The sequence below is a fragment of the Panthera pardus genome, unplaced genomic scaffold (assembly GCF_024362965.1).
Source record: "Panthera pardus isolate Hobbes unplaced genomic scaffold, ASM2436296v1 HiC_scaffold_8, whole genome shotgun sequence".
Taxonomy (NCBI): Eukaryota; Metazoa; Chordata; class Mammalia; order Carnivora; family Felidae; genus Panthera; species Panthera pardus.
The window spans coordinates 13,875,533-13,903,096 of record NW_026527013.1 but is presented as its reverse complement, the minus strand read 5'-3'; the positions used below and the strand labels follow the sequence as shown (position 1 = coordinate 13,903,096).

General features: G+C 55.6%; 1 protein-coding gene across 1 annotated transcript in view; it reads left to right on the top strand.

The window, feature by feature from the left end:
* Window positions 1-27,564, top strand: part of ELL (elongation factor for RNA polymerase II) — a 77,097-nt gene that overhangs the window by 35,173 nt on the left and 14,360 nt on the right. The window contains exons 2-6 of the mRNA XM_019416376.2: window positions 11,609-11,656; window positions 18,539-18,660; window positions 19,081-19,244; window positions 21,340-21,614; window positions 24,907-25,031. Of these exons, the coding sequence (XP_019271921.2) occupies window positions 11,609-11,656; window positions 18,539-18,660; window positions 19,081-19,244; window positions 21,340-21,614; window positions 24,907-25,031 (734 nt within the window). The remainder of the gene's footprint in view (window positions 1-11,608; window positions 11,657-18,538; window positions 18,661-19,080; window positions 19,245-21,339; window positions 21,615-24,906; window positions 25,032-27,564) is intronic.

Below are 27,564 nucleotides of genomic sequence, written 5' to 3'. Positions count from 1 at the left end.
GGGGGTGGGGGTGGGGGTTGTCCAGGTCACAGTTTCAGGTGATTTGCATCTTTTTTTCTAATCCTCGAACCTTCTGTGCACGTCCATGAATTTAGGTAGAAATATTTGCTGTGCTGGCTACTGTGTGGGTCCTGATTTACACCTGGCTCTTGGCTGCTTGGAATCTCTTCTTGCTTTTACGTGTCCCTCCACGCAGTGATGAATGTGCCTCCATTCTCCCTGTTTGTACTTCATGGAAATGGCCCCTCACGGCCACAGACACTGTCTAAACTTTCCACAGCCTCGGCATCCTGCTCAGAATCTGCCGGGAAGTTGCAGGGAGGATTCCTTGAAAAGAGTTTCCCAATTGTTTGTGCTTTACTGGAAAGAGGCAGGGGAAGGGGGGAGGGGGGGCAGGTGGGAACGGTTGCCAGGAGGTCTGCAGCCAGGCCTTTTCTCAGGACTTAACTGCCCCCTTTCTTGGTCACATACTGCTCAGGAGAGGATTGATTGATCACAGCCCCAAAGAAATGCTGGTGCACTTCACTTGTGTTTGCAGAGTCCTACAGACAGAGTCTTTAGGGAAGAACAGATGCCTTCTTTTTGGTCATTTTCCACAGGTGGCTCTGCGTTACGAGGGTCAGGCCGTGTAGATTACAGGGAGCGTGTTTCCCCAGGAAGAGTTGGCACTCCGGAACTGGGAGGGGCGGCGTTGGGTGCTGCTGCTTATGCAAGGCCAGTGGCAGACATCCTGGGGCTGTGTCCAGGTCAGACCAGTCCTCACTTGTCTTACCTCTGCTGGCCCTCCCCCCCTTCCCCAGATGACGTGCAGACTCGGTGCTTGTCCGTTTTGCTGGCCTTGCCCCGTGTCCGTTCTGTGTGGTGTGGGAGGGCTTGTACGTGTGCACTCTTTGTTTTAAATCTTTCACATGGGGGTGCCGGGTGGCTCAGTCAGATACGCGTCCAACTCTTGATTTCAGTTCAGGTCGTGATCTCACGGTTCGCGGTATCGAGACCCGCGTGGGGCTCTGCGCTGACAGCGTGGAGCCTGCTTGGGATTCTCCCCCTCCCCTCTGCCCCTCTCCCACTTGCACTCCCTCTCTCTCTCGAAATAAATAAACTTAAAATTAAAAATAATAGACCTTTCACATGGGAATGTTAACGTGAAGAAATGACAGAGATGAGAACAACGATTGGCCCCATGCCATCTCCCAACCTTGCCCTCTGTGAGTGCCTGACCCTTCTCGTTTCAACTCTTCCCCAAGACACCCCTCCCCCACTTTGTTTAGTTTTGCTGGAGTTTTTGTAAAATAATCCCGGTCACATTTTCATCGCACCCTTGGCTTTTTCAGTGACTGAGTTGAATGTTTACAGAAAGGAACTGGTTTTTTCAGACAGTCTTCATGCAGCTCAGTGAGAGCACCTGAGGCGCAGCCCCAGGCACCCTTGCAGGCTGCCTTCACGTGGCTGGGTCCACGCAGACCCCCACGTGATGTGTGTGTCAAGTCTGGTAATTTATAGCACTCCATCCTTCTTCCTTTTGTGCCATCCATCTGTCGAAGAAACCAGGTCATTTGTCCCGTGGAATAGCCCACGTTATGGCCCACGTTCTGCTCTGGCAATTACTTTCCCCTCTGCTTTCCTCATGACAGCAGTTAGCTCAGGGCTTCTCTGCCTCGGCACCGCTGACGTCTGGGGCCAGATCACTCTGGAGTTAGCCTGTTGTGGGCCTTGTGGGGTGTTGAACAGCATCCCTGGCCTCCATGCTCCAGAGACCAGGAGGGCCCTCCTCCCCAGCCAAGTATGTCTCTGGACGTGCCCCGTGTCCCCCGGGGCAGAATCACTCGGTTAAGAACCCTGAATGTAACTCAGTGCCTACCTAGTGTGCTTCCTGGACCTGGAGGTGGATTTTGTAAACACTTCCTGTTGCTTTACCCAAGAAGTGCTCTTGTCCATGGGGAGAAAAAGGGGGATTCTGGCCATGGTGAAGTTCTGACTCTCCCTGTCCCGGTCCTGGCGTAAAGGGGCCTGCCTTGGGCAGCATCCATGCCTCCTCCTGTGGGGCTGCCTGTTGCCCTGCCCTGCATGCTGCCTGTTTCTTCCTACCTGCGATCGTCTTTATTACACCTGCGGGAGCTGCCTGGGGCCAGAAGACTGCAGGGTGCTCTGTAGTGAGGCCTCCTCGCTGCCCACCCCGACCAGGCCTCCTGATTCACCCTGGGCTCTTGGCCGAAGCACAGCGACACTTGTCCCAACGAACTCCTGGTTTCAAACCCCGCACATGCCTAATAGGAGATGGTGTTCTGCTACGCTGGGTCCTGATAGGGCCACAGCTGGGGTGGGGCTCTCAAGGGCCCCAGACCCCCCTCCATGCCTGCTGCAGTCACTGGGCTGCTCAGCCTTGGGGAAGGGTATGACCTCTGAGCCTGTGGTGGGAATGACATGACCCCTCAGAGGGTCTGCAGAGACTGGAGGTGTTGTGTGTAGCATTGCTGGCCTGAAGTGCAGCCCATACACTTACTGAGCGTGATGCATGCAGACAGGTGTGTCCTAGAGACTGTCACAGGAAGTCGTGTTACCTGATAACTTGCTAATCACAGTCTGGGGAATAACCCAAAAGCTGCCAAGGCAACAGGGAAATGGGCAGCACCCGGGCTAGTCTGTTGGACCTTCCCTGGCATGTCCGCCTTCTGTCCTGCTGAGTAGGCGAGGTAATAGGGTGACAGGGCTCCCCTCACAAATGGCGTGTCCCTGGCCCCATGTTGTCCCCTGCAGGGAGCAGCCAGCCAGAAGGCAGTGACGGGCCATGGTAGCATGGTGAGCCCATGCATTGCCAGGGTGTTCCAGCTGCTGGCGGCCGGGCCAGGTGGGTCCAGAGCGTGACCACTGGTCCTGCTGTGAAGGCATCTCTGACGGGGCTCTGGCTGCTTGCTCCGCACTGTCGGTGCCACACCTTGTCGGGGGTCCACAAGCCCAGGGGGATGCCCTGTGCCCATCACACCGCCGCGGACTTCCCTTTGCGCCACGTCTTCTTACCCAGGGCCGCTCTTGTGCTGCTCAGCATCTCCGCGCTAGCCTCTGCCACCCTGGTTCAGGTCTGCCCTCTTGCCGTGTGCACCGGATCCCCTCACTGGATCCTTCTGTGTGTAATCATGGCCCCATGGTGGGTGGCCTGTGTCCAGTTGTCCTGCCCTGCATGCCATGCTCTGTGAGGCATGGCCTGGGACTCGAGGGACTCGGGAAATGCCCCTCGAGTGCATAAAGGGGTAAGCGGTCAGCCGGGCTGGAGGTGCACGGCCAGCGTGTCCAGCAGGCAAAGGTGCAGAGTCTGGCTACTCCATTCCCCCAAGGCCTGGGCTCAAGGGAGGCCAGGGTTAGCTTGGCACTGAGAGCGCAGCCCTCCAGTTAACCTTGTGCCTCAGGTTTGCTTCCGTCTTCCCCACCCCAGTCCTTGCGCCTCATGGCCACCTTTTTTTTTTTTTAATTTTTTTAATGTTTATTTAGTTTTGAGAGAGAGAGAGAGAGCGAGAGCGTGCGCGCACAATCAGGGGAAGGGCAGAGAGGGAGGCACAGAATCCAAAGCAGGCTCCAGGCTCTGAGCTGTCAGCACAGAGCCCGATGCAGGGCTCGAACTCACAGACGACGAGATCATGACCTGAGCTGAAGTCAGAAGCTTAACCGACCGAGCCATCCAGGCGCCCCTCATTGCCACCCTTTTAAGGCTACACTTCCACATTCTGTGCTTCATTATCATTATTTGTGCCTTGAGCCGTCAATTGTCTTCTTCTTTTTTGTTTAAGCCAGTTTTAAAAAAATGTTTATTTTGAGAGAGAGAGAGAGAGAGCATGTGCGCACACATGCTCTCTCGCGTGGGGGGAGGGTCAGAGAGAGAGAGAGAGAGAATCCCAAGGAGGCTCTGCACTGAGAGTGCACGGCTCCATCTCACGAACCATGAGATCACGACCTGAGCTGAAACCAAGAGTCTGATGCTCAACTGACTGAGCCAGCCAGGTGCCCCACCCCCGCACCCCCCACCGTTGTCTTCTCTGGAAATATCACAATGAGAACAAGTCTTTCATGTTCATACACACATTCCCTGTAACCCGGTGCTTTTTACCCTCTGTGCAGAGCCACGGGCCCATCTGGTGTCATTCTCCTGCCTCCTGAAGGACTTTGAGAATCTTCCTTGCAGTGCGGATCTCCTACAAAGATTCTCTCAGCCTTTGTCTGCACAAGTTTTCGTTTCCCCTTCTCTTTTCACTGGATAAGGAATTCTGGGTTGGCATTATTCTTCCTCAGTATTTTACAGATATCCTTCCCCGGTCTCCAGGCTTGTTTTTTTTTTGATACTGGGCCTTGTGAGTCTTATCTTTGCTTCTTGGTTCATAGCATGTCAATCAGCAGTCATGCTCATTTGCTTATGGTATGCTGTGACATGGTTCTTTGTTTTCCGTCTGGAGCTTCTTGGATCTATTGAATTATTGTGCTCCTCACATCTGGGCCATTATTTCTTCAGATACCATGCTCTTGGGATACCAGTTATGCATATGTTGGAACTCTTGGTACCATTGTCCCGAAGTTCACCAAGGCTGTATTCACTTTTCTATAGACTTTTTTTCCTGGGTGTGATTCATTTTGGATAGTGTTTGTTAGTTTGTCATCAGGTTCATAACTTTTTTCTTCCACATTGCCTAATAGTAATCCTTCCTAGTGAGTTTCTCTTTCCAGATATTGCATTTCTCAGCCCTAGAAGTTCCGTGTGGCTCTCTTCTTATGCCTCATATTTCTCTTCTCACCAGTTCAAGTTTAAGTCCTTAAACATTTTTTTAATTAAAAAATGTTTTTAATGTTTATTCATTTTTGAGAGACAGAGCGTGAGTGGTGGAGGGGCAGAGAGAGAGAGAGGGAGACACGAAATACGAAGCAGGCTCCAGGCTCTGAGCTGTCAGCACAGAGCCCCATGCAGGGCTCGAACCCACAAACTGTGAGATCACGGCCTGAGCCGAAGTCAGACGCTCAACCAACTGGGCCACCCAGGAACCCCAGCCCTTGAACATTTTTAATATATAACGGTTGCTCTAAAGTAAAGCCTTTATCAGTTCCATCGTCTCTGGCCTTTCTGGGTCTGTTCCCATTGGCTGGATTTTCTCCTGTGTTAGGGGGTCACATTCTCCTATAGCCTCAACATGTCTGGAGGCTTTGGTTTTGGATACTGAGTGTTGTGAATTCCATGGGGTTGTGTGCTGGGTTTCGTTGTCTTTCTTGAAGCGTGTTGGTTCTGCTGTGGCCTCTGACAGGCACTTTGGTTAGTGGTGGATCAGCTGATCCCACGGAAGCTTGTTTCTGAGATTTTTTTAGTAAGGGGAATTGAGAGAAGAGGATTAGTTGAGCTCCACTGCCTAGCGGGGTGCAGCGAGGACTCCCCTGGACTGGCCACATATGGCATGTCCCAGGCCACATCCTGGGGGCCCTGCCTTGGGAAGTGCCCCTGAGCCTTTGTGGGCAGCAGCTCAGGGCCCTGTGCAGGCTCCAGGAGAATCCTTCTGCGCTGCCCCCTCCTCCATGGGCCTCTGTCTACACATCCAGCCCCTTCAGCCTCCCCCGCCTGTGATCTGGAAAGTTTCTTGAGGCAGTGAGCTGGACAGTCAGAGACTCCCTTAGCTGTTTCCCTTCTCTTGCACATCTCTGGCTAGTGCTGCCCGTGCCCCTATCCGAAAATTGTTGTTGGATGTTTTTTGTCCACCACCCTTGTTGTTGCCAGTAGGTGGCATGTCTGGACCCAGATAGTCTATCTGCCTCTTATGTAAGTGTCTGCTTGTGAAGGGCTGAGAGGGTTTGATGAGATTGCCGTCTGTTCATTTGCCCTTCTGTTCATCCAGCAAATGTTCCCTGGACTCGGGTGGCCGACCGTGGCCTCCCAAAGAGGAAAGGCCAACCTCCTGTCAGTGGAGTGGAGGGCATGAATCACTGGCCTGAACCCCAGAATCCCTAGACAGAAGGCCAGAGGTGACTGCAGCGGACCTGGCTGGGTCCTTTCGTGGTCAGCCTGCGTGCCCCTAAAGGGCTCGGAAAAAAGGAGATTGCAGCTGTGTATCACCCACCGCGGAGAACGTGGGCCTTAGTGGTGGCAGGCAGGGTTGAATCCTGCCCTTGTGGGTGCGGGCAAGTCATTTGACCCTCCCTGTGACTTGAGGTTTGTCGTGGAGTTTAGTGATGACAAGCCCAAAGTGCAGCTAGCTCTCTGCCTGTGACGTGTGGGACATGTTTTGGTGTGCGTGTGCCCTCGTCCCCTGCTGCTCCACCTCCGGATGGCACTGAGTTCTGTGCCTTCACCAGCCACGGAGGCTGCTAAGTGAGGGGAAGTGCAGGCATGCTGTTCTCAGGTGTTGGATCTTCGGCTTTGGGTGTGTGTTGTTGCCTGTAAGAATTTGGAAGTTGCTAGCCTAGGGCCTTGAGGCTGCCCGGCCCGTGTTTCCCTGGGAGCCCTTGGGAGCAGCCAGCTTCAGACCAGCAGGCCTTTCTGTTGCGCGCGGCATGGGGCACTGCTGGTGCGAACAAAGCTGTGGCTGCTTCTGCTACCACTGGCCGTTGGCCACCCACGGGGGTCAGGCGCAGCAGGCCTTTGCTGGGTCTTGTGTCCCCAGTGTACCCAGCAGACACCCAGTGACCTCCAAGTGGGGGTCCATGTTGGTGTCTCCTGCAGCTTGCTGGTTGGAGTGGGAAGGAGCCCAGATGGTTGCACCTCTTTGTTAGACGGCAGAGGGAGGAAGCTGGGGCGATGCCCCACATGCTGAAAGCCACTTCTGTCAATGTGACTTGACCCAGTGGTTGGGGTTTCCACAGGGGTGCACAGCATTTGGGGTTCCCCTCAGCCTACCTGCCCCACCCTGAACCTGACTCAGAGGGAGGGTTAAGAACTGCTGAATGATGCAGCCAGCTTCATTCTAGTAGGTTCTTGGAGGTGACAGGCTAGATGTGCTTTGAGTCATTCAAATTAAGTGTATTTGCTTTACAGTAAGTAGTTGAGAACTTCCTTTTAGAAGAATAAAACCCATACTTTGATCTAAAAACAGATTTCCATTGCAAGTGTCACCCCCCCTCCCCGGGCAAAATAATGTGTGCCAAAGGCCACACTCGTGTGTGGAGTCACACACGAGGTTTCAGTACAGTTTAGAACCCTTTACAAAATTCCGTAAAATAAGGAGAGCCTGGGTGGCCCAGTCGGTTAGGCATCCGACTTCAGCTCAGGTCATGATCTCGCGGTTTGTGAGTTCGAGTCCAGCATTAGGCTCTGTGCGGACAGCTCGGAGCCTGGAGCCTGCTTTGGATTCTGTGTCCCCCTAGCTCTCTGCCCCTCCCCCACTCGCACTCTGTCTCTTTCATAAATAAATAAATACATAAAATTCCGTAAAATTACAACCTTCTTGCAACAATTTTCTTTTTGTTGTGCTTCATTAAAATGTTGCTGGGTCTCTGAGCTGGGAGTTTGTGGCAGGTGGGATGGTCACATGCCAGTATAGAGGACACTCCAAAACCGAATTCCTGCAGCCCGTGGAGAGGTGGCCCGGCTGGCACCTAGGTGTCTTCCTGGAAATCTTAAGGCGGAGGGGTGGGGTGCACAGTGGCCAGCAGGTGCCCCGTGTGGAAAGTCTGCCCAAAAGGTCAAGGTAGGAGCACCTGGGTGGCTCAGTCGGTTAAATGTCCAACTCTTGATTTCAGCTCCGGTCATGATCTCATGGTTCATGAGATCGAGCCCCACATCGGACTCTGCGCTGACAGCGTGGAGCCTGCTTGGGACTCTCTCTTTCCCTTTCTCTGTCCCTCCCCTGCATGCATGCGGGCTCTCTCCCCCTCTCAAAATAAATAAAAAACAAAACCAAAAACAGTCAAGGTAGTTTGCCCTGGGGTGGAGGAGCTGATGGGTAAGAGCCGCAGTGGCTCAGGGACCCTTATTAACCCAGATTACCAAGGGTGGGCCCTACCAGGCCCTAAGTGTGGCTGTGGCTGTGACTGGCTGTCCAGTGTTGGATGGCGTGGCCTGAGTGCCGTTAGAATACACTTTGTCATCTAGTGAATGTGAGGGCACTGAGATGCTGCTTCTCCCTTTGTTCTAATGTCTTACCAGGTGGGGCCCCTTTCCCCTGCCTGCACGGGGCGGGCGGAACTCTGATGGGTCTTGTCCCGGAGCCTCTTTTTGTTAGTGGCTCTAGACAGGGCCTGTGGGGAGTCACCCAAGTGTGTATGCGATAGCGTGAGTGCATTGCTCTGCTATTGACAAGAAGGGTCTGGTGCTCCTGCTGGAGGGAGACACCATGAGAGCCCGGATAGCCAGGAGTCTGGTTCTGTGGTGACAGCCTCGTCGCATGGGGGCATGCACTTGGCATTGTCAAGAAAGCCTGGGTTTTTAGGCCTCTCTGCCAGCGTCTCCAATGGGTGAAGCCACTGCCCTTGGGAAATGAGTGACTGCAAGAAAGGAGTCTTCCGGATAACTTGCTTGACCGCAACCAAGCCGGTTAAATGCTTCACTAAATGGCCCACGGGGAGCATGTGGTCCAGGGGGAGGGTCGCCCACCACACCGGCTGGCGTGGGTGCTGGTTGTCAGCCAGGAACTTCTGGGGCTGCCCTGGTGGAATTCTTTCCAGGGAGGTGCACTCTTTCTAGTTCCTCCCCACTGTTACTGTATATCCGGACTCCTAGCATCACCGTTGTCATGTCCCCTGTCCCCCAAGCCCCTGGAGGACACAGACCTTGCCCTGTGTTGATAACAGACACACACGGTACTAGAGTTAGTCCCTGGCTGACTCCTGTGTGGGGGTCTGGACTAACAGACCGGGGGGTGCACCGCGGCGTCCCACACCTCTGCTCTGGGCTTTGCATCTGCTGTTCCCTCTGCCAGGAACAGCCTGCTTTCCTGTCTTTGATGATCCGGTGATGGTGGTAGAGAGCTCTGTAGGACTGCTCGGTCTTAACATCGCCTTTGCTGTGGTGCTCTTGTGTTTTCTGCCGTTTACTTCCATCTCCTTTATATCACTCCTGCACTGCAAACGATTACCAGACCAGAATATCTCTGCTGGGTGTTCAGGAATCTTCTGTGTTCGGGCGATGTTGCTCAAAGCCCAGGAGTCTTCCGAGAGAGACCCTCCGTGAGCCTGAGGACAGGTCACAGCTATCATGGAGGTGTGTCGACAGCACACAGAACGTACCCGTTTTAGGTGTGGAGTCCATGAGAGTGACTACACCACCTGAGAAGTGGCCTCCGACGTCTGCAGCCACTGCCGCTCCCACCCCTAGCCCAGGCACTCACTGATCGACTCTGTCTCTTTAGTTTTGCCTTTCCTGGAAATTTATATGAGCAGACTCATACCTGCAGGATGTCATATGTTGAGGTACTCTCACTTAGCCAGTGGCTTTGGGGTTTGTCCACGTTGTGTCCCTCGGGAATTTGTCCACCAGTTGATGGATGTTTGGATTGTTGCTGCCTTTTGGATATTAAGAGTAATTCTGTGCACATTTATAGATAAGATTTTGTGTAGATCTATGTTTTCATTTCTCTTGGGTCTGTGCCTTGGAGTGGAAATTCGGGGTCATGTGGTAACTGTGTTTAACCTTTTGAGAAACTACCAGGCCGTTTTCCACAGTGGCTGTGCTTTGTATGCTCCCACCAGCAAGAGATGAACGTCTGGGGTATCATCCTTTTTGTTTTAGCCACTCTGATAGGTGCACGGTATCTCCCTACAAAGCCTGCGCCTCACTGATGAGTCTTAGCTTCTCACATGCTCATTGGCCGCCTGCAGGTTTTCTTTTTGGTCTCTTTCTTTAACCCAATTCCAAGCAAAGGCTGCTTAAGTGTCGTGTCTTCAAGAGCCCAGCCAGGCCGGGGACCCCACAGGGGCTGTGTTTCTCATTCTCTGAACGTCAGCCCAGGCGGGGGTCAGGTTGTGGTTTGTAGGATGGGGCAGCTGGCCCTGAGCCTGCTTTGGGGGAAGCCTGGCTCCTTTCTCCAAAGCACAGTGGGCCTTGTGCCTGCAGGGGCTAGTTTCTAGTCCTGGAGCGGAACAAGGGGCTGGTGGACGTCCCATATCTGATGGCCTGGCAGTGAGAGGTGATGTGCTTTGGAAGTATAGGGTAGCTTCTAGGGTGTCCGATCCCATGGAGGTAGGTACTGGTGCTCGGTGTGATCTCTCAGGACGTTTGGAAATTCTGCTGCACCACACTCAGTGACAAATTGCTCCCGATGACAGGATCCTTGAGATTTTTGGGTAAAGAAGGGGCTCCTGGTAAACAAAAAGGACAGGGGTACATGTGTGGCTTGCGTGGTCCATGCTGGCTGAGCCATGTCTGCGACACAACCGCAGCCCTCACCCCAGCGGCTAATGGGTCCATGGGCACCGAGAGGCCAGCATGCCCGTTGGTTGTTTTTGTTTTTTTTTAAATTTTGTGTTATTAGTGGGGTTTTTTAAATGTTTATTTTTTGAGAGCGAGAGAGAAAGAGAGCGAGAGAGAGCGTAGACGGGGAGAAGTAAAGAGAGAAGGAGAGAATCCCAAGCAGGCTCCATGCTATCAGTCCAGAGCCCAGTGTGGAGCTCAGTCTCCGGAACCATGATCATGACCTTGAGCCAAACTCAAGATTTGGACGCTTAACTTACTGAGCCACGTAGGTGCCCTGTTGGCTGGTTCTTTCCACAAATCTGGAGAGCTCCTTCACCCCAGGGCCTGCAGTGGCCTGACATGCTGGATGGGGAGCAGACAGGTAGCCACTCCAGACCCCTGGTGTCTGGGAGTGTGGGGGCCAGGTGGGAGGGCCTCGCCTCACTGCAGGTGGGGCTCGACTGGAGGTGGGAGAGCCCAGACCCTGCCTGCCGTCTGAAGAAGGCTGGGGAGGACAGTGGGCACAGAGGCCAGGTGGGTTTGGGGGCTGAGGGAGAGGGTTGTGGTGACAAACCAGGACCACGCGGTGGGGCGGTATCTGCTGTGCAGAAGGTGGGTGCTTGGGGCCCAAGATGGGTGAGAAAGAGAGGTGCGACCCTCCATCTGGACCCATGTTCTTTCTGAAATTCTGACAGAAGGCCGATCTCTGAATAGCTGAAGCTTCAAGTATTTTGAGTTTTTTAAGTATATTTTTTCTTGTGACATTTGGAAATTCCGCCGTCCCAAGCTCGGTGACAAATTGCTCTGAAGCTGTGACGTGGGAACTGAGCAGGCATTGGGCCCTGTCTTGGCAGGGTGTTTGGTGGAGGTGGGGGGTGGGGGGGTGGGGGGCGAGGGCATCACCTCATCAGCCTGCCTTCTGGGCAGTGGTGCTTGTCCATGGTGATTCCCTTCTGAGAGGGTGTCTCCGGGGCAGGACAGCCTGGGCTGACGTTGGTTTGGGGAGGACAGTGAGGGACTGCCCACTGCCTGTGTCTCCACTCTTACTTCTTACATACCTGGCCCCCACAGCATCCGAGAACTCCTGCCGATCCTTTGAAATTCTGTTTCAGTGACCTTTCCTGGCATTTTCAGCGTGTATGTGTTTTCTCTTGCCTCTCCTGACAGCACTGTCCTTACAGTACTCTTTCTACAACTGGGAAGTAAATCCCTGGATTTACAGATATCTTAATGACACTTTCCTGTTTTTCTTTTTTGCAGGATTCTGTTTCACTGAGACCGTCAATCCGATTTCAGGGAAGTCAAGGGGTGAGTCTTTTTTGTCTTAATCATATTTGGAATTGTGACCAGTGTGCTCTCTTGCCTGTCATGGCTTGCTGGGCACAGAGGCAGGCTGGGGGCAGCATTTTGGCCCCATCCGGCTCTGTGTCAGGCCAGGGCCTGTGCCAAGCTGAGGCCTGCCAGGTTGGTCCCACAGCCAGGGCCACACCAAGAGCCTGTCTGGGGCGAATGCAGCTTCTCTGTCCAGTGGCCCCTCAGAGTCTCCGCTTCCTTCCTGTAGCCAATGACTCTTGGGCCCCCCGTACTGATCTGATCTCTGTGCTGATTCAAAACGGAGGTGTCCTAGGGGCGCCTGGGTGGCTCAGTCGGTTGGGCGTCCGACTTCAGCTCAGGTCACGATCTCACGGTTTGTGAGTTCAAGCCCCACGTCGGGCTCTTGTGCTGACACCTCGGAGCCTGGAGCCTGCTTCGGATTCTGTGTCTCATTCTCTCTCTGCCCCTCCCCCACTTGTGCTCTGTCTCTCAAAAATAAATAAATGTAAAAAAAAATTAAAAAAAAAAACCCAAAAAACAAAAAAACTGAGGTGTCCCAGAGGCCAAGTAGGACTGGAGCTGTAGCCTCCCTGGAAGCTGGTCTCTGTTGTTGGACCTGGGACCGTGGGTGTCTGATTTTGGTACTGGGCTGCTGGCCCAGGGGGTAGGTATAGAAACTCAGCACTCCCATTTTTTGTGAAATGTGTTTATTTCATTCCAAATGACCACCTTACAGAAAAAAATTGGAGAATAAAAGAAAGGATTAGTTGTCCACAATCCTTGCCTCCCAAGGCTTAGGACTTACCCCCGCCCCCCTCCCCCCCCAAAATCCCTCACCCACCAAACATACCTTGAAACACTGGTTTTTCTTGTGGTCTTTATTACAAGTCTGTCTGTCTGTCTCTTTTTCTCTTTTTAATCTGAAGGGTTGCCACAAGTGTCTAAATCAGTTAGTTTCCACCTGACAGCTGGCCGGCCGCCTCCTTAAGAAGATCTGTGCACCTGCCAGGGTGCTCCAGAGAGAGAGCCTCTAGAACATCCACGTGTCTGTGTGTACAGATACAAAGATACAAGGAGATGTATTGCAAGGCATTGGCTCACATAGTTGTGGGGTTGGTGAGGCTGAAAGTCATCCATGGGGAAGGCAGGAATGGGCACTGTGGTCCATAGGCGACCTTCTTTCTCCTCAGGGAAACCTCAGTTTCCTCAAGGCCTTCAGCCGATTGGGTGAGGCCCACTCAGACCATTGAGGGTCACTTTCTTAAAGTCAGGTGGTTGTGGATGCCACCACATCTACAGAATACCCCCATCCAGATTAGCATTCGTGATGTCCCCGGGGGCTGTGGCCTGGCCAGGTGCACACGTGAACTGAACTGAACTGAACTGACATCATTGCGAAGACCAGTTAAAGTCAGCAAGACCTCTTGAAAGGCCCCAGACTCCTCGCTCCCCCAGTTCCTCCTCTGGAACTTCTGCATCTCTCTTTGGTCCCATCAGTCCTGTGGCAGCCTTCCCTTTATTGTCCCTGGGACATTTCCCCAGGGGTAGAGGTCAGTGTTGGGGGGCAGGGCTCCCTCGGCTTGCTGCCAGACCGGCCCCATGGTGCCCTCTGGTGGCCAATAGTCATGCTGTACCCTCTGTAGTCGCGAAGATGAGGAAGCAGATGCATGGAAAGGGCCACTAAAAGCCATGGCTTATCCTGTGAGCAGCATTTTCTGGTCAGCAGGACACCACACGGCCGCTCACGGAAGCACTGTGAGGTTCTCCTGGGCCATGCTTTGTGTCACCCAAATTTCTGTGCAAAGCCTGAGAGCCACATCCATTCGAGTCAGGGGTCCTGCCACCTTAGAGTCGGAATCATGCTTTGCCCACTTTCCTTCCTTCTGGATTTTCTCATGTGTAACAGAGTTTCTAGAAGGTTCTGAGGGTACAGAGGCCCTGTGCCGCAGCTTTGGGCCAGTCAGGCCACAGTTCTCCACTCTTCCCTTTGTGAGCCTGGGGAGGGCTGTGCCAGGTAGAGAGGAGGGGTGCTGTTCTTTCCCTGCTTGCTGTGAAGGGTCAGGCACTAGGTCTACCCTCTGTGTCTGGACGTCATCCTTCTCTTCCTGGGCAGTGATGGGATGCATCCCCTACTCCCTGCCAGGTGTGAGGGGCCTGGCCTGGTGCTGGACACACAGCAGACGCTTTCCTGGCCAGGCCACATCTGCATAGTCACCATGCTGCCAGAGGAGGCAGGGTGCCTGGGCTCTCCCCTCCCCCCTCTCCTGGTCGCTGAGCCGCTTGTGTATAGCTGAGGCTGGGGATGGGGCCAGTGAGGTAGGCTGGGTAGAGAGAGGAACGGGAGGCCAGAGGGGTGGGGCTGGGCAGGCCCATTCAGTGTTCGTGGTCCACGGGCTGAGTCCACGTTCCAGGCTCTGCATAGCGTGACAAGGACCGTCTTTCCCAGAGGCCCATGAAGCTGACAGACTGAAGATCTGTAGGCTCTTGGCTCAGGGGCCTTTGCCAGTTCTTTTCACTGTCCCTCAGCCTCCTCGCCCAGGTGATGGGCTCTCCGCCTTGGGGGTTGTGTGTGTGTGGGGGGTAATAAGGACTTAAGAAAACCAGTGTCCTTGCAGCCCACAGCAAGCTCACTCGGCCCCTAGTGCATGTCCCCCTTGGTGTGCACAGCCAGCATAGGACCTCGGTGTTGACCACTGCCTGGGGGCGAGGTGGTGGGAGTCCGATCTGGCCTGGTCGCCTCCCTGCCTATGCTTGTAAGCACCATGGGAGCCAGGCCTGCCCGAGGAGGTTGTGGTGTGTGGCCGGGCCCTGGCATTGGCTAGTTCCTTGGGGTGACTAATGGCATTTGTCTCTCACTTGTAGCGTGTTGGCCTCTAGGGTGTCATGCGCCAGAGCAAAGTGTTCGTCTCTGTTTCATTGCCACGTCCATGTTTGTGTTTGCATTCCCTGCCCTCTCCCAGACACTGAGCTGGGTGACCTGGGCCCCTCTGCTTTCTGGGGCTCACTTTTTTTTTTTTTTCTTTTAAGTTTATTTTATTTATTTTGAGGGAGAGCGGGAGAGAGAGAGAATCCCAAGCAGGCTCCACCAGCACGGAGCCCGATGTAGGGCTTGAACTCACAAACTGTGAGATCATGACCTGAGCCAAAATCAGGAGTCGGACGCTTAACTGACTTAGCCACCCGGGTGCCCCTGGGGTTCACTTCTGAGTTGTGAACGTCTGACAGCTGGTGAAAAGTCAGCCTCCAGAGGGGAAAAGAAACTTCCACCTGGCCAGCCCCACCCCAAAACTCTTCAGTTGATGAAAAAAGAGAAGTAGGGGTGGTATCCAGGGCAGTTTAGCGTTGCGGCATTTGCCTGTGCTGCAGCAGGAGCCTGAACTGCAGTTTCTAGAATGAAGTTTGGCAGGGCAGGGCTGGTCGAAAGCCTTTGACCCATTTCTGTCTGTGTGTCCAGGAGCCAACTCTGAAGGAGCAGTCCGGGATGTGCACATGATTGAGGCACGAGGGTGCTTGTTGCCGTGTTGTCACAGGGACAATTTGAAAACAGTCTAAAAAATTTCTAAAATGGGGTGTTGCAGAGTCAGGAACCATCTGTGTGCCAAGGTTGAACAGAGGGCGGGGGCGTGCACTCCCTCTTCTGAGCATCCTCGGTGAGTGAGGGCATGAGAGCGGTTCTTGGAATGCAGGGAGGTGCTTAGAATGCACCCTGGTGTTGGGGTTGAGGGAGTGCCCTGGGCCGAAGTGGCTGCTTTGCTCTTGGAAGTCAAGTTCAGCTGGACAACCGTAGTTCTCTTTACCCAGAACATGTTTTATTCTGAGGCTTCTTTAGGAAGCGAAAATAACTAAGAAAGCAAGTGTTGCCTGGAACCTCCTCTGGCCAGAGAGAACCTGGTCAGTTGGAGTTTGGGTTCCTGTGCGTACCTGTTTGTCTTGTTCTTACCGGAACGGAGTATCAAGCGCTTCCCCCGCCAGTTTTTGCCACCAGGACTTGGTGTGCCTTTTCACAGCTCCCGCCTGCACCTGCAGATCGGGGAGGGGGGGGGGCGGAGGCAGGCCCCACTTAGGATGGATTTCAAAAGGAGGAGGAGGTGAGGGGCACCTGAGTGGCTCAGTCAGTTAAGTGTCCGACTCTTGATTTCAGGTCAGGTCATGATCTCGCCGTTCGTGAGATTGAGCCCTGCCTCGGGGTCCACACTGACGGTGCGGAGCCTGCTTGGGATTCTCTCCCTCTCTCTCTCCCCCTCCCCTGGTTACATGTGCACATTCTCACTCAATCTCCCCCCCCCCCTCAAAATAAATAAAAAGGAGGAGGTGAAAGGGCTCTGGCAGGGACCTGTGCCCCTCACAGGTCTCAGAGGCACTCTGGGCCGCCCAGGAAGGACAAGCCTGTTTGCTGCTCTGGGTCTGTGTACACAGACACTCGATTAGGTTTAAAGTGACTCCCCCTGCCCCCATCACCTGGAGTCAGGGCTGACCTTAGAAGCACCCAGACCTGCATGCCCAGGCCAGCTGAGGGCCACATGGTGGCCCCCGTGGGGCAGCCGAGACTCGGTCCAGGAGGCACATGCTGCAGCTGAGCAGGGCTGACTGTCGGGCCACATCCTGGTACATGTGCCAAGCTCTTCGCTGGCACAGAGAAAGCCATGCATTCCTGGTCTATTCATGCCCCGATGGGGGATTTCCTCGCTCGGTGCCCACCGACTGGTAACCGATAACCAGCGTCACTGAGGAGCAGCAAAGCAGCCCGTTAACCAAAGGAGTCCTCAGGCCATGGTAGTGCTGGGCGGGGATGGGGCCGAGAGACCTGGCCACACCAGGCTCCCAGCAAACCTCCCCTCTGCCTTCCTCCTTCCCCCGCTCGGGTGTCCCCGCCTTTGTCCTGAAGGATACTGGAGACCTCTGTGTGTGTCTCCCCTGTCCCCAGCAGCATCACGTTCTCCCATGCATCAGTTTCAAGCCCCGGGTTTCCCACCATCCTGTGGCCCCAGTGGCTACACAAACCCACCTCCGGGCTCTGTGCTGGGACCCCCACGTCCAGGACGAATTTTGGAGGTGGGCGCGCACACCCGTGTGGAAAAAGTTTAGATGGCATAAAACGGTCACGGCGAAGAGTCCCCACAGCTCCCACCCAGAGAGAAGCACAATCACTTTGGGACTGAGACCTGACCTCCTGCCCTCCTCTCAGGGGTGACAGCCCAGTGAGGACCATTGCCCTTGAGGCAGCCACTGTCCTCTGAGCAGACTGAGCTGGAAAGTGGCGCCTGGGGAGGCTGTGTCTCCATCAGAGCCAGGATGAGATGAGGAGGAGGTTCAAGGATCGGGTGGAGGAAGAGCCACCCGATGGCAGGGGTGTCAGCTTCCACCGGAAGCTACTGTTGACTTGCTGACTTTGGGGTGCATGAGCTTCCGGCTGCATTCTGGGCAACGGCATCAGTGCGTATCTGGCTCTGGGTGCGTCTCCTGCAGTGACCCTCAGCAGCCTGAGCCTCAACATCTGGGCGGCGTGTTCCGGCTGCTTCTGTGATGGAGAACAAACGTCACATCCAAGAAGGGATGGGCCGGCAGCACAAGATGGCCACAAGCGTGAGACAAGGAGATGTCGCGTACAGGCAGGACAGGGCTGAACTGCCTTATCTGGGAGCCAGTCTGTGCCACGTTGGCTCTCACTGTGCACGTCTGGGGCAGGGACTGACTGCAGGCTGGGCAGGTCACTCAGTATTTTGGGGCCAACTCTAGGCCAGGTGCACGTGCAGGTTCCCTTATGGGTCCACACACCACCCTGCGGAGCGGTGAAGGGGGGGAGGCCGTGAAGAGGGCAGCGGCCCTCCTTGTGACCTGAGCCACCGTGTCCTCAGTCTCAGGCTGAACTGCCCTTTTTTACATATGACAGCTGGGCAAGGCTGGAATTCAGTCGGGGCCGTGTTTGGTCCAATGCTGATGAGGGAGGCATGGTGGTCTCACATCAGTGGAGAAGAAATAGGGCCTGGGCATACTGAGGTGGTTTAGCAGCCCAAGGATAAGGCCTGAATGGGGCCTTCTTCTGCCCCCCCTTGTTTGTGTGCCTAGCTGTGTTGAGCTCCTGCACTCAAAACCCAGGGATTACTTTATGAGGAGTCCCCACTGGTAACAGAGGGTTCTGGAGGCCCATCTTGTGCCCCAAATATGGGCCAGCAACCGGAGCATGGATCTTCCCACCAGCTTCCTCCACAGCCCCCAGGACTTCAACCCAGTGAGGGTTGGCCTGGAATGCAGCCCCGGCCTGTGGGCGCAATGCTATCCCACCTGCACCGAGCCCTGCACCTTGGCCGGGACCTTTGCTGTCTGTCTATCTGCCGGTCAGGCTGTCCCACCCTTCTGCAGAGGCACCGTCCAAAGTCAGGGTTCTGTTAACCAAGACATTCATCCTTTGTCACACGTAACCGTGTCACGGTTTGTTGGGGGAGGGTGCGGCCGATCTGTGAGCCCCTCGGGGCCTGCACCCGCCTTGGTCTTGGCTGCAGGACAGTGAATGGACATCCAGGTGGAGTGTGTATCCCACAGGGGAGCAAGGGTTGGAGCATATCGGCTGCTCAGTGTGCACTGATAGCTACTGCTGCCCATCTTGTCTCACGTCACCTTCACACATGTCCCAGGCCAGATCTGCCCCATTTGCTGGGTGGGAAATTGGCTCATGGCCCAGATCAGGGTGGGCTCCCTGGCTCCGGGCGTGTGCTAAGTGCTCTGTGCTCCTCAGACCAACGTGCCATGCTTAGAAAGCACTGGCACTTCCTCCTTGTGTCAAGCTGTGGGGGACGGTCTGGGGTCCAATGGATGGCCCATCCCACGGTCCCCTCCGTGATGTGGACCTCCCAGTGATGTTTCTCCCTCTCCATGCAGCACATCTCCATCCCCCAGCCTGACTGCCCCACGGAGGCGCGGACCTTCTCCTTCTACCTCTCCAACATTGGCCGTGACAGCCCCCAGGGCAGCTTTGACTGCATCCAGCAATATGTATCCAGGTAAGGCCTCATCTGGGCGCAGTGCCCCCTTCTTCTTCTTCTCTTTTTTTGAGGGGGGGGTATTTATTTAAGTCATCTCTATACCCAGTGTTGGACTTGAACTCACGACCTTAAGATCAAGACCCGCATGCTCTACTGACTGAGCCAGCCAGGCCATTCCAGATCCCCTTTCTCATACCCGAGCCTTGCTGCTGCATTCAGTGTGTCCAGGGCACAGGTGCAGGCCTGCTACCTCTGCCCAGGGGCCTGGGTTCCCTTGTTTTTTCCAGGTTAAGATACGCTGTGTGGAAACGATGCTGCTCAAGTTAGCGCTGGGCCCATTTCCAGCTGGGGGGTAACGGGGGAGCACGGGCGCCCAGACCGTGTCTCCCTGTCATCCCAGGAGGAGTTCACCTTAGCTTCTGGCCCCTTGTTTTGCAGCCACGGGGATGTTCACCTGGACTGCCTGGGCAGCATCCAGGACAAAATCACGGTGTGTGCCACCGATGACTCCTACCAGAAAGCACGACAGAGCATGGCGCAAGCTGAGGAGGAGACACGGAGCCGTGGTGCCATCGTCATCAAGGCTGGAGGCCGCTACCTGGGTGAGGATGAGGCCTGCGATTCCGCCTGTTGGGGGGGGCTCGTGCCTGCTGGGCAGCTGTGGTGGGGAGCAGGAGGGACTGAAGGCTTGTCCTGGCCGGGAGTGGGAATGATGGGTTGACAGAGGTCCAGCCCCAAGCAAGGGGAGCCATCTCTCATTGTCAGGTCAGAAAAGGTCCTGTTGTACTGGCCGAGTCTGTTGGGGGCTGTGGCATCTGCTAATTCCCCAGTTTGAATATGAGCCCCAAGAACTCCAGGAATTCCGAATCCACGAGCCCTTCTCTCAGGTTCTGACCTCGGGAATCCCTACCCATCAGGGAGATAGACACGCTCCTCGATGGCAGGGCTGGGGTCTGTCCTCCTTCAGCTGCCACCCCTGCCCTCACCCGCCTGGCTGGCTCTTCCCCAAGCCTGACACGGCCAGCGGCAAGGTGCCGATTGTGAGATGTGCGCTATGGCAAATAGTCTGCTGCTGGGTTGGGGCCAGCAAGGGCCTGTCAGGTCACAACTGGGAAGGAAATGTGTTGATTTCCTGCTGGACGAGAAGGCTCTGGCAGCTCATCATCTGCTTGGAAACGGTTTTGGTGAAGTTGAGACACCAGCAGCATGAAAAGTGTTTACTTTTAGGAAGCTCCATTCTTGCTTTAGTCTTCCCAGCACCTAGACCCAGACAAGTTCAAGAGTCATCAGGATTCAAGGCCAAGAGGAAGGGCGTTAGGCCCGAGAAAGGCACAAAATGGCTTACAGCAAACAGGACCTTAATGGCTTTTGGGGTTTTTTGTTTTTTGAGAAAAGGTGGGAGGATTTCAAAGGCCCCCAAAGGAGTATGTGATTTCACTGGCGTGGCAGTGGAGTTGGCTCTGACCGAAACCCTAGGCAGGAGGAGTCCATGCTACCAGTGAACGCTGCATCCTGGTGGATGTGGCCGTGCATGCTGAGGGAGCCCATGCCCTGGGCTGTGAGCTGCTGCTGGGGACAAAGCCGCCCGAGAGCAGCAGCCAGAATCCAGAAATACTTCCCCTGCCTGCTCTCGCCTCAGCGTGCAAATGTGGACATTCATATACATCTTAGTAAGTTTCTGGGTCCTTCAGCCAAAAACTTGGTCAAAAGTGTGGCTTGTCGTACCACTTTGGGGACGGCGAGAGTTCTTGGTTTCGGTCCTGGTGGCAGCACTTGTCTCCTGGCCTCTGAAAGCGTAGTCATGTATGTCCCACTGCGTCAGGCCTCTCCTCTACCCTGCTCAGCCCATCAGCTGGGTCCTCTGGGAACAAAGTCTGGCCCTAAGGATTTTGACAGCACTCCTTCCCGTATTAATTTGACAAATGAGATTTAAGGGATGAGAGCAAAACAAAAAGTTCTTGTGGAGAGCTTTCTGGCCCAAGGACGTGAGGCACGCGCTGACCTCACTTGGCCGTGCACGTTCCCTCAGTGGCCGTGCTGCCGTCCAGGGTGGAGTTAACAAATTCTGAGCAGAGGCCCCTCCCTCAAGAGCAGTGCTGGAGTCTGTTCGCACTAGGGGCGTGGGGGATCGGGCCGCTGCCCCCCTCCCCCGGGACTCTGGGTCTGTCCAAGAAGCACTTGACGGGGCTGCAGCCTGGGGAGCTGCTCCTACCCCGGGGTCTCCAGAGAAGCTGCCCAAGCGGCCCCATGCCTTTATCCACTCCTCCTTTATCATAAAAGAGAATGGCGGGTCCTGTGGCTGGAGAGTGCTGTGATGTGCGGGCTCTGGGGGCGCCTGCCTCTGGCCGTTCAGGAACCCCACCCTTTTCATCAGCCGTATAGCGGTCGGGCTGCCCTTGATGAAATCCATTAAAGCTCTGAACATACCTCTGTTTCCTGCAGCTCCCGCTTCTGACACTTGGGGCCCTGCAAGGGCCTGGTAGCTGTGTGTGGTCAGTAGGTGGTGTACTCAGCTCTCCAGGTCCCCACGGAGCAGGCCAGGCTGGATGGGGCTCCAGCTGCCTTCCCCTTGGGCTGTCGGCCGTCAGCAGGCGTCTACGCACTCGCTCAGAGTTCGGCATCAGCCCCAGGCAGAGGGACACAGAGGCCGTACCCCCTCACCCCCTTAAATCCCTAATGCCTTGGCTCTCGTTGCAGGCAAGAAGGTTCAGTTTCGGAAACCAGCCCCGGGGGCCACGGACGCCGTGCCCTCCCGGAAGCGGGCGACGCCAATCAACCTGGCGAGCGCCATCAAGAAGAGCAGTGTCGGTGGCATTAGTGGGGGCAGTGGGGTGTCTCAGAGGCCCTTCCGTGACCGAGTGCTGCACCTCCTGGCGCTGAGGCCCTATCGGAAGGCCGAGCTGTTGCTACGGCTGCAGAAGGACGGCCTGGCCCAGGCGGACAAGGATGCGCTGGACGGCCTCCTCCAGCAGGTTCGTGCTTGCCCGGGGCCAGGTGGAGGGTTCAGTCAACCTTGAGTGGCCTCGGCAGAGGGTCTGGACACAGGGGTGCTGGGAAGAGCCCTTCCTGGGATCTCTTCCAAGATTCGCAGCCTGCCTCAGAGCCTCGGCCTCCCGGGTTAGGACCGGCTTGAGGGTGTCACGGACACGTTGCTGGCCATGGTGCTTCTTGTCCAGTGGCTCCGAGGTTGGCTCGGAGGGAGGTCAGCATGCTCCTCCTTCGCTGTCTGCTACCACACAGGCAGCGGGCACAGCACAGAGGATCCAACAAAGACTTCAGCCGCCTGAGGCTTTTAGAATTTAAAGAAGCCTGGGTGACCGCATATGTGAGTTAACAAGAGCACAGGCTCCACGGTCAGTGGGCGTCCCTACCACACACCAGCCGTGGCTCTGGGCAAGGGGCTTCACGTGGAGACCCTCAGGCTTCCGTGTGTGGCTGCAGCTTGCCCGCAGCACCTCTTGAGGGGTTGAACGTGATGTCAGCAGGTGAAGCCTGCTGTTAGGGCACGGCTCAGGCTTTGGAGCAGGAGGGGGCGGGGCCTGTCTCCCAAAGCCCCCGGAGGGAGTCTGAGGACCCCTGGGAAGGTGAACGGCTCGCTCTGGCTTCGCCACGTCAGCCAGACCACGCAGATGCCTCCTTGCTGTGAAGTGGGGATGGGCCACCGTGGAGCCCTGCTGTGAGGTCCACGTGGCTGGCATGACAGTCGCATCCTGCGGAGGAGGCGTGGCCGAGTGTCCAGGGATTCTGTCCGCCAGCTCACCTGCATCCCACCTCAGACGCTCCTGGCAGCAGTGCGGGACTCACATGCTGTGACAGTTGGTAGCTGTGTCTGAGGATGAGCCACGGGGTTCGCGGCCCCTCACGTCACCGGGACCCTGGCCTCAGGGGCTCTACTTGGCAGGAAACCCTGTGTGGATGTGGCCTCTTGAGCCACTGTCCCCCACTCAGAGGCTGTGCAGGCGAGGACCAAGCTTTAAGGTTTCTCCCTCTGAGCTCACGAGTTGGCTCCTGGCCTATTAGAAGGTAGATATGTAGCTTGATGGCTCAGAAGTTTTCTTTGGCAGAGGGGCTTGCCAAAGCATCCAGAAAGCTCCAGAATAGGAATGATGTTCTTAGGGGGCTTGTTTCCTTGGGAAGTCGCAGGTGTCAGCCTTATCCTTGGGAACTCAAGGGAAGCACAGTGGAGGCCCTTCCCCTGGGCTGGAGCTCAGAATGAGGCAGGGCTGGCAGATTGCCAGGTCTTCAGACGTGAGCCAGGACTGAAGACGCAGGTGGGACCTGTGCCCACCCTGGACATGCCTGTAGTCCACACCGCTGCCCAGTCAGGCCGCCATTGGCCCCTACTGTGGTGTTCTTGGGAACGCCCATGCTCCCACCTTCCTCTCTTGCCCTGTTTGTGCCCAGAGTAAAGAAGAAGCACTTGAACCCCTCAAACCAGAACGTGAAACTTAACTGTGCACAGTTACACCTGAGATGTACCCTCTGAGCAGTCCTCCGATGCAGCAAGAATGCCAGCGGGCTCAGTTTTCCAAAGAGATGGGGATCTGTCGGTGCTGATGTCGTTGTGCCAGGGGTTCCTGCTGCTTTTCTAACCTTTGAGATGCTCTCATTGCTCCCAGGACCAGAGAGGTACCCTGCTGGGCTCTGGCTTCCTAGGTTGATTTGGAGTCAGCAGCCTCCCGTGGTGTCGGTGGCAGAGGGTGCTCCCCATGTCTACTGTGATTTCTTCTAAATGGCCCCATCTGCCTTGTGCTTCTGTATTGACTACCCAGCTTGTTCTCCCTGGTGGTCGTGGGCAGTAGCAGGACCCCGTCAGCTTGAGGAAGGGGAAGGTCTCTGGGAACACTGTGGGCCGGGCCTTGCCCCGGCTGGTCATTTCCAGCCGCCCCCAAGTGATCAGGGATTCCGATGAGCAACACACACGAAAGCACACTCCTCAGAGGCACCTTCCCTCTTCCTTCTGTGAAAACATCCAAAGCAAAGATTTAAAGCATCTGTCTCCGGTGCTGGCGGGGCCTCAGAGAAACCCACAGGCTCGTCCTCCATGGGTGGGAGTGTTGACGGGTGGGTGGCTCTTCTGGAGAGCATTTTAGCAAAATGCATCAAGAGCCATAAAAATGTTCAGAGCCTTTGACCCATTAATCCCACTTCTGGGAAGCTGGCCGAAGGAAAACGTCGCCAGCATGGAAAAACCTGCACACAGCGGTGTCTGTTTATATGCTACAGAGAAACTGGGAATGGCGTCAGCATCCAACAAAGGAGAAACCTTTGAGTAAATCACAGTGCAGATGTTTGGTGGAATATTACTCAACCATTAAAAAATGTTCCCTGTGGAAACCGCTGTGACACAGAGTCCTCTCAGAAGCCCGTGAGAGTGAAAAACAGCCGCCGCGCCAGCTCCCTGCGGCCGTGCACCAGAGGCCAGCGAGATAGTCCCGGAAGTACCCGCTTTGGGGTGGGGCCCGGACTTCTATAAGCATCCTCAGGGTCAACGTTTTGAGTCTGCCTTCACAGTCTTGGAGACCAGCTCAGCCTTTGGTACCCCGCCCGGGCAGGGCTGGCTGGTTGCGGGGAAGGTGGACTTAGCCTGGCCCCTGGAGGCCCCGGCTGCCCCAGCCTCCGCCACGTGTGTCCCGGGAGTGTGTATTCGAGAGCGGGCGTCGGTCTGTTCAGACTGCTGTTGAGAGAATAACATAAACAACAGACGTTTACTTCCCACAGTTCTGGAGGCTGGGAGGTCTAAGATCGAGGCGCCAGCAGATTGGGGGTTTGGTGGGGCCCCCTTCCCAGTTCACAGAGTGGGTCTTCTCCCTGTGTCATCACGTGGCAGGAGTGGCGAGGGCCCCCTGGAGTCTCTTACAGGGGGCACTGCTCCAAACCCTCATGACCTCATCACCTCCCAAAGGCCCCACCTCCTAACACCATCATTTTGGGTGTTAAGATTTAACCTGAATTTGGTGAAGATGAAACGTTCAGTCGGGAGGCTGGTGATGGGGTCCTGTGAGTATAGATGGCAGCACCGCCCCTTTAGGAGCCAACCTGTCTTCCGGCAGCTGTAAGACACCTGTGTCAGGACCTGGTGTTCTGACCCCTTTGCATCCCAGGGCTTGCTGCCCCGGTAGGCAGGGGATTTGGCGGGGGTGGGGGGGGGGGTTCTGTCCTCTTTCCCCTCCTGTGTGTCTGCCCCCCACCTTCCATCAAATGCTCTCAGTAGCTCCTGCTTCCCCTGGGCTTCCCGCAAGGTGATTCTGGTTCTTCTTACAGGTGGCCAACGTGAATGCCAAGGATGGCACATGCACGCTGAAGGACTGTGTGTATAAGGATGTGCAGAAGGACTGGCCCGGCTACTCGGAAGGGGACCAGCAGCTGCTGAAGCGGATGCTGGTCCGGTAATGCCGCCTCCCATCTCTGGGCCTGTCCCCACCCCTTGGTTCTGGGGCAGATCTCGTCCTGAGGATGCTGGGGTGGCCTTGTGTGGTTCTGAAGGCCACAGGGCCCTTGAGCAGGATGGAAGGATCCATGGAGACTCTCTGGCAGTCTTTCCCCGCTGCCTGGGATGCCACAGTGCCCGGGCAGCCCACCGTGGCCCCTTGTCGGGGGAAAGGCCAGCCCCTGCTGGGTGGAGTGGAGGGCACAAGTCACTGTCCCGAACACCAGAATGCCCAGACAGTAGGATTCAGTCCACGCAGCTTGTCCCAGTGCCTCCTTTCCTTTCCCATCAGGCTCCCTTCCCAAACCTGCACACCCCCACAGGCTTCTGCTGTAGGCCACTTCCTTCTTAAGAAGAACCTCTCGAGATCTTGAAGCAGAGAGAAACAAAGCAAAACAAAACTCCCCACAGACATGATTAAGTAGCATTAATTAAACACATTCCCTCTCAGATTAATTGGGACCTGAGGTCAGGAGTGGCCTTGGTGGCCCAGGGGAGGAGTGGTTAAGTAGGCCCCTGCCTGGCTCAGGCAAGCAATTAATGATTTCCTTCTCAGTTGATGCCTGACTTGGGAGCCGGGCTGTGAAGCGGCGTTCAGAGCAGGCTGATACACTAATTAGTCCTTAAGTGATTTCTCAGGGACTTGGAGTTATTTATGAGGGGTGTGTGTGTGTGTGTGTGTGTGTGTTTTGAAGTTCAGTTGTTTAAAGCACTAATTGCGTGTAGAAAGCAGAGCCGATTTGGGGCCACTCTAGGTGAACCCGGAGTTTCTCATCAGCCCTGCAGGGCACTCCTCCCCAAGCCAGTACCTGTTTCTAGGCCAGCCTAGGGTCACGACTCCGGCTGTCCAGAGGTCTTGGGGAGACTGAGAGGAGAGGTTTTCAGCAGAAGACTCCCCCCCCCCCCCGCCCCCATCCCCTCTCTGGGGTCTGCTGTTGCCCCAGCTAAATATGTCTTGAGTTGACCACTGTTGACATGGTCAAGTTTACCTACCCAAGTGCTTGGAGGTGGCAAGGGGCACACGAGGGACACTCACTGCAAGACTGTTCCTGTCCTCCCGTCCTTCAGAGCCTCTCACTAACTGGCTGCTGTTCTCAGACCCTGAGGGCATTGGCCACACTGAGCTCCCCAGAAGGGGAATGGCCAGGAGTGTGTGTGTGTGTGTGTGTGTGTGTGTGTGTGTGTGTGTGTGTGTGTGTGTGTCTGTGTGTCCTGTGTGTGCGTGCGTGCGTGTGTGTGCGTGTGTGTGTTTGTAGGTGGGGTCAGTAGGAATCTCAGCTCTGGAGCTTTGTGCAGTTCTGGGCTCGTATTCCTCCCTGCTCTGCTGAATGAGCTGCCAGGACTCCTGTAAATCCAAGGCACTTGGCTTTCGCCCGGGCCAGCATGGTGCTCTTCTCTCTGCATGGGCCAGCTTAGGGATCAGCCTCGCCAGGAAACACTCGACTTACCAGCAGCACCTACCGTCCTTGGAAGCTTGAACTGGTTGGTGTGCAGAAGTCAGGGTCAGCATCTTCGATGCCCGTGACCACGCTGAAGGTGACCCCAGCCACCTGTCTGCTCAGTTCTTTTTTAGGTTGTTCACGCCCCGAAGAAAACCCCATGCATAGCAGTTCTTGAAGCCATGGCCCCATGGCAGGAAGGAAAACTGGGCCTTGGGGTATTTCTGCTGGTGGGGAGTAGGGACGAGTGTCACCCCAGAAGCTGGGCCATCTCCTTTTCCTACAGCTTGTTCAAAATCCATACCTGAGTTAAGCACGCTTCTGCTTGCAGAGTCTACCTGGGCCCCTGAGGCTTTGCTCTACACGGACACCCACTTCCTGCATCCTTTCGATTCTTTCTCTGTGCTTCTATTCCCCATGTGTGTAGCTGCTGGGGCCCGTCCTGCCCCAGGTGTTCCCAGTGCAGGATGAGACTTTGGCAACGTTGCCTGGCCTTACACTCACTCCCCTCAACCCTGCCACCACCTGCACTTGTCCTGGCCTCGCTTCCCCGAGGGCAGGCATCTGGACCACACGCCAAACCACAGTCACCATCCCATCACATACGCTCTTTGTGGACTTGGTAACCTGCTTGGCTGCCCTGTCACTTACTCTGCTCATTCGCATTGCCCTTCACAACCCAAGCTTCCCCTGGTTGTCCCATGGCCTTTTGTCACTTTCAGCGGATCAGAGGTCCTGCCGGTTCCCCCAGGAGACCGCTCCACTCCTGTTCCCGTCTCACTCTCCTCTCGCTCTCCTCACTCCTCTCCCTCTCCCTCTCCCTGTGCAAGCTCTCCCATTCCTGGGTCTGCGATTCTGCCCTGGTGCTGAAGGGATACAGCTCCTGAGGAAAGGGCTTTGATTGGCCCCTCTGCCGTAGCTCAGTCAGATTGGATTGGCAGTTGCCCAAGTCTGGGCCTTCAGATCCCGAGGACTTTTGCCTCCATGTTGAAGGCCTGGCCCACAAGGGTTGGAGGTTCCCCACCCAGCCATTTACACGTCTGCGTGATCACG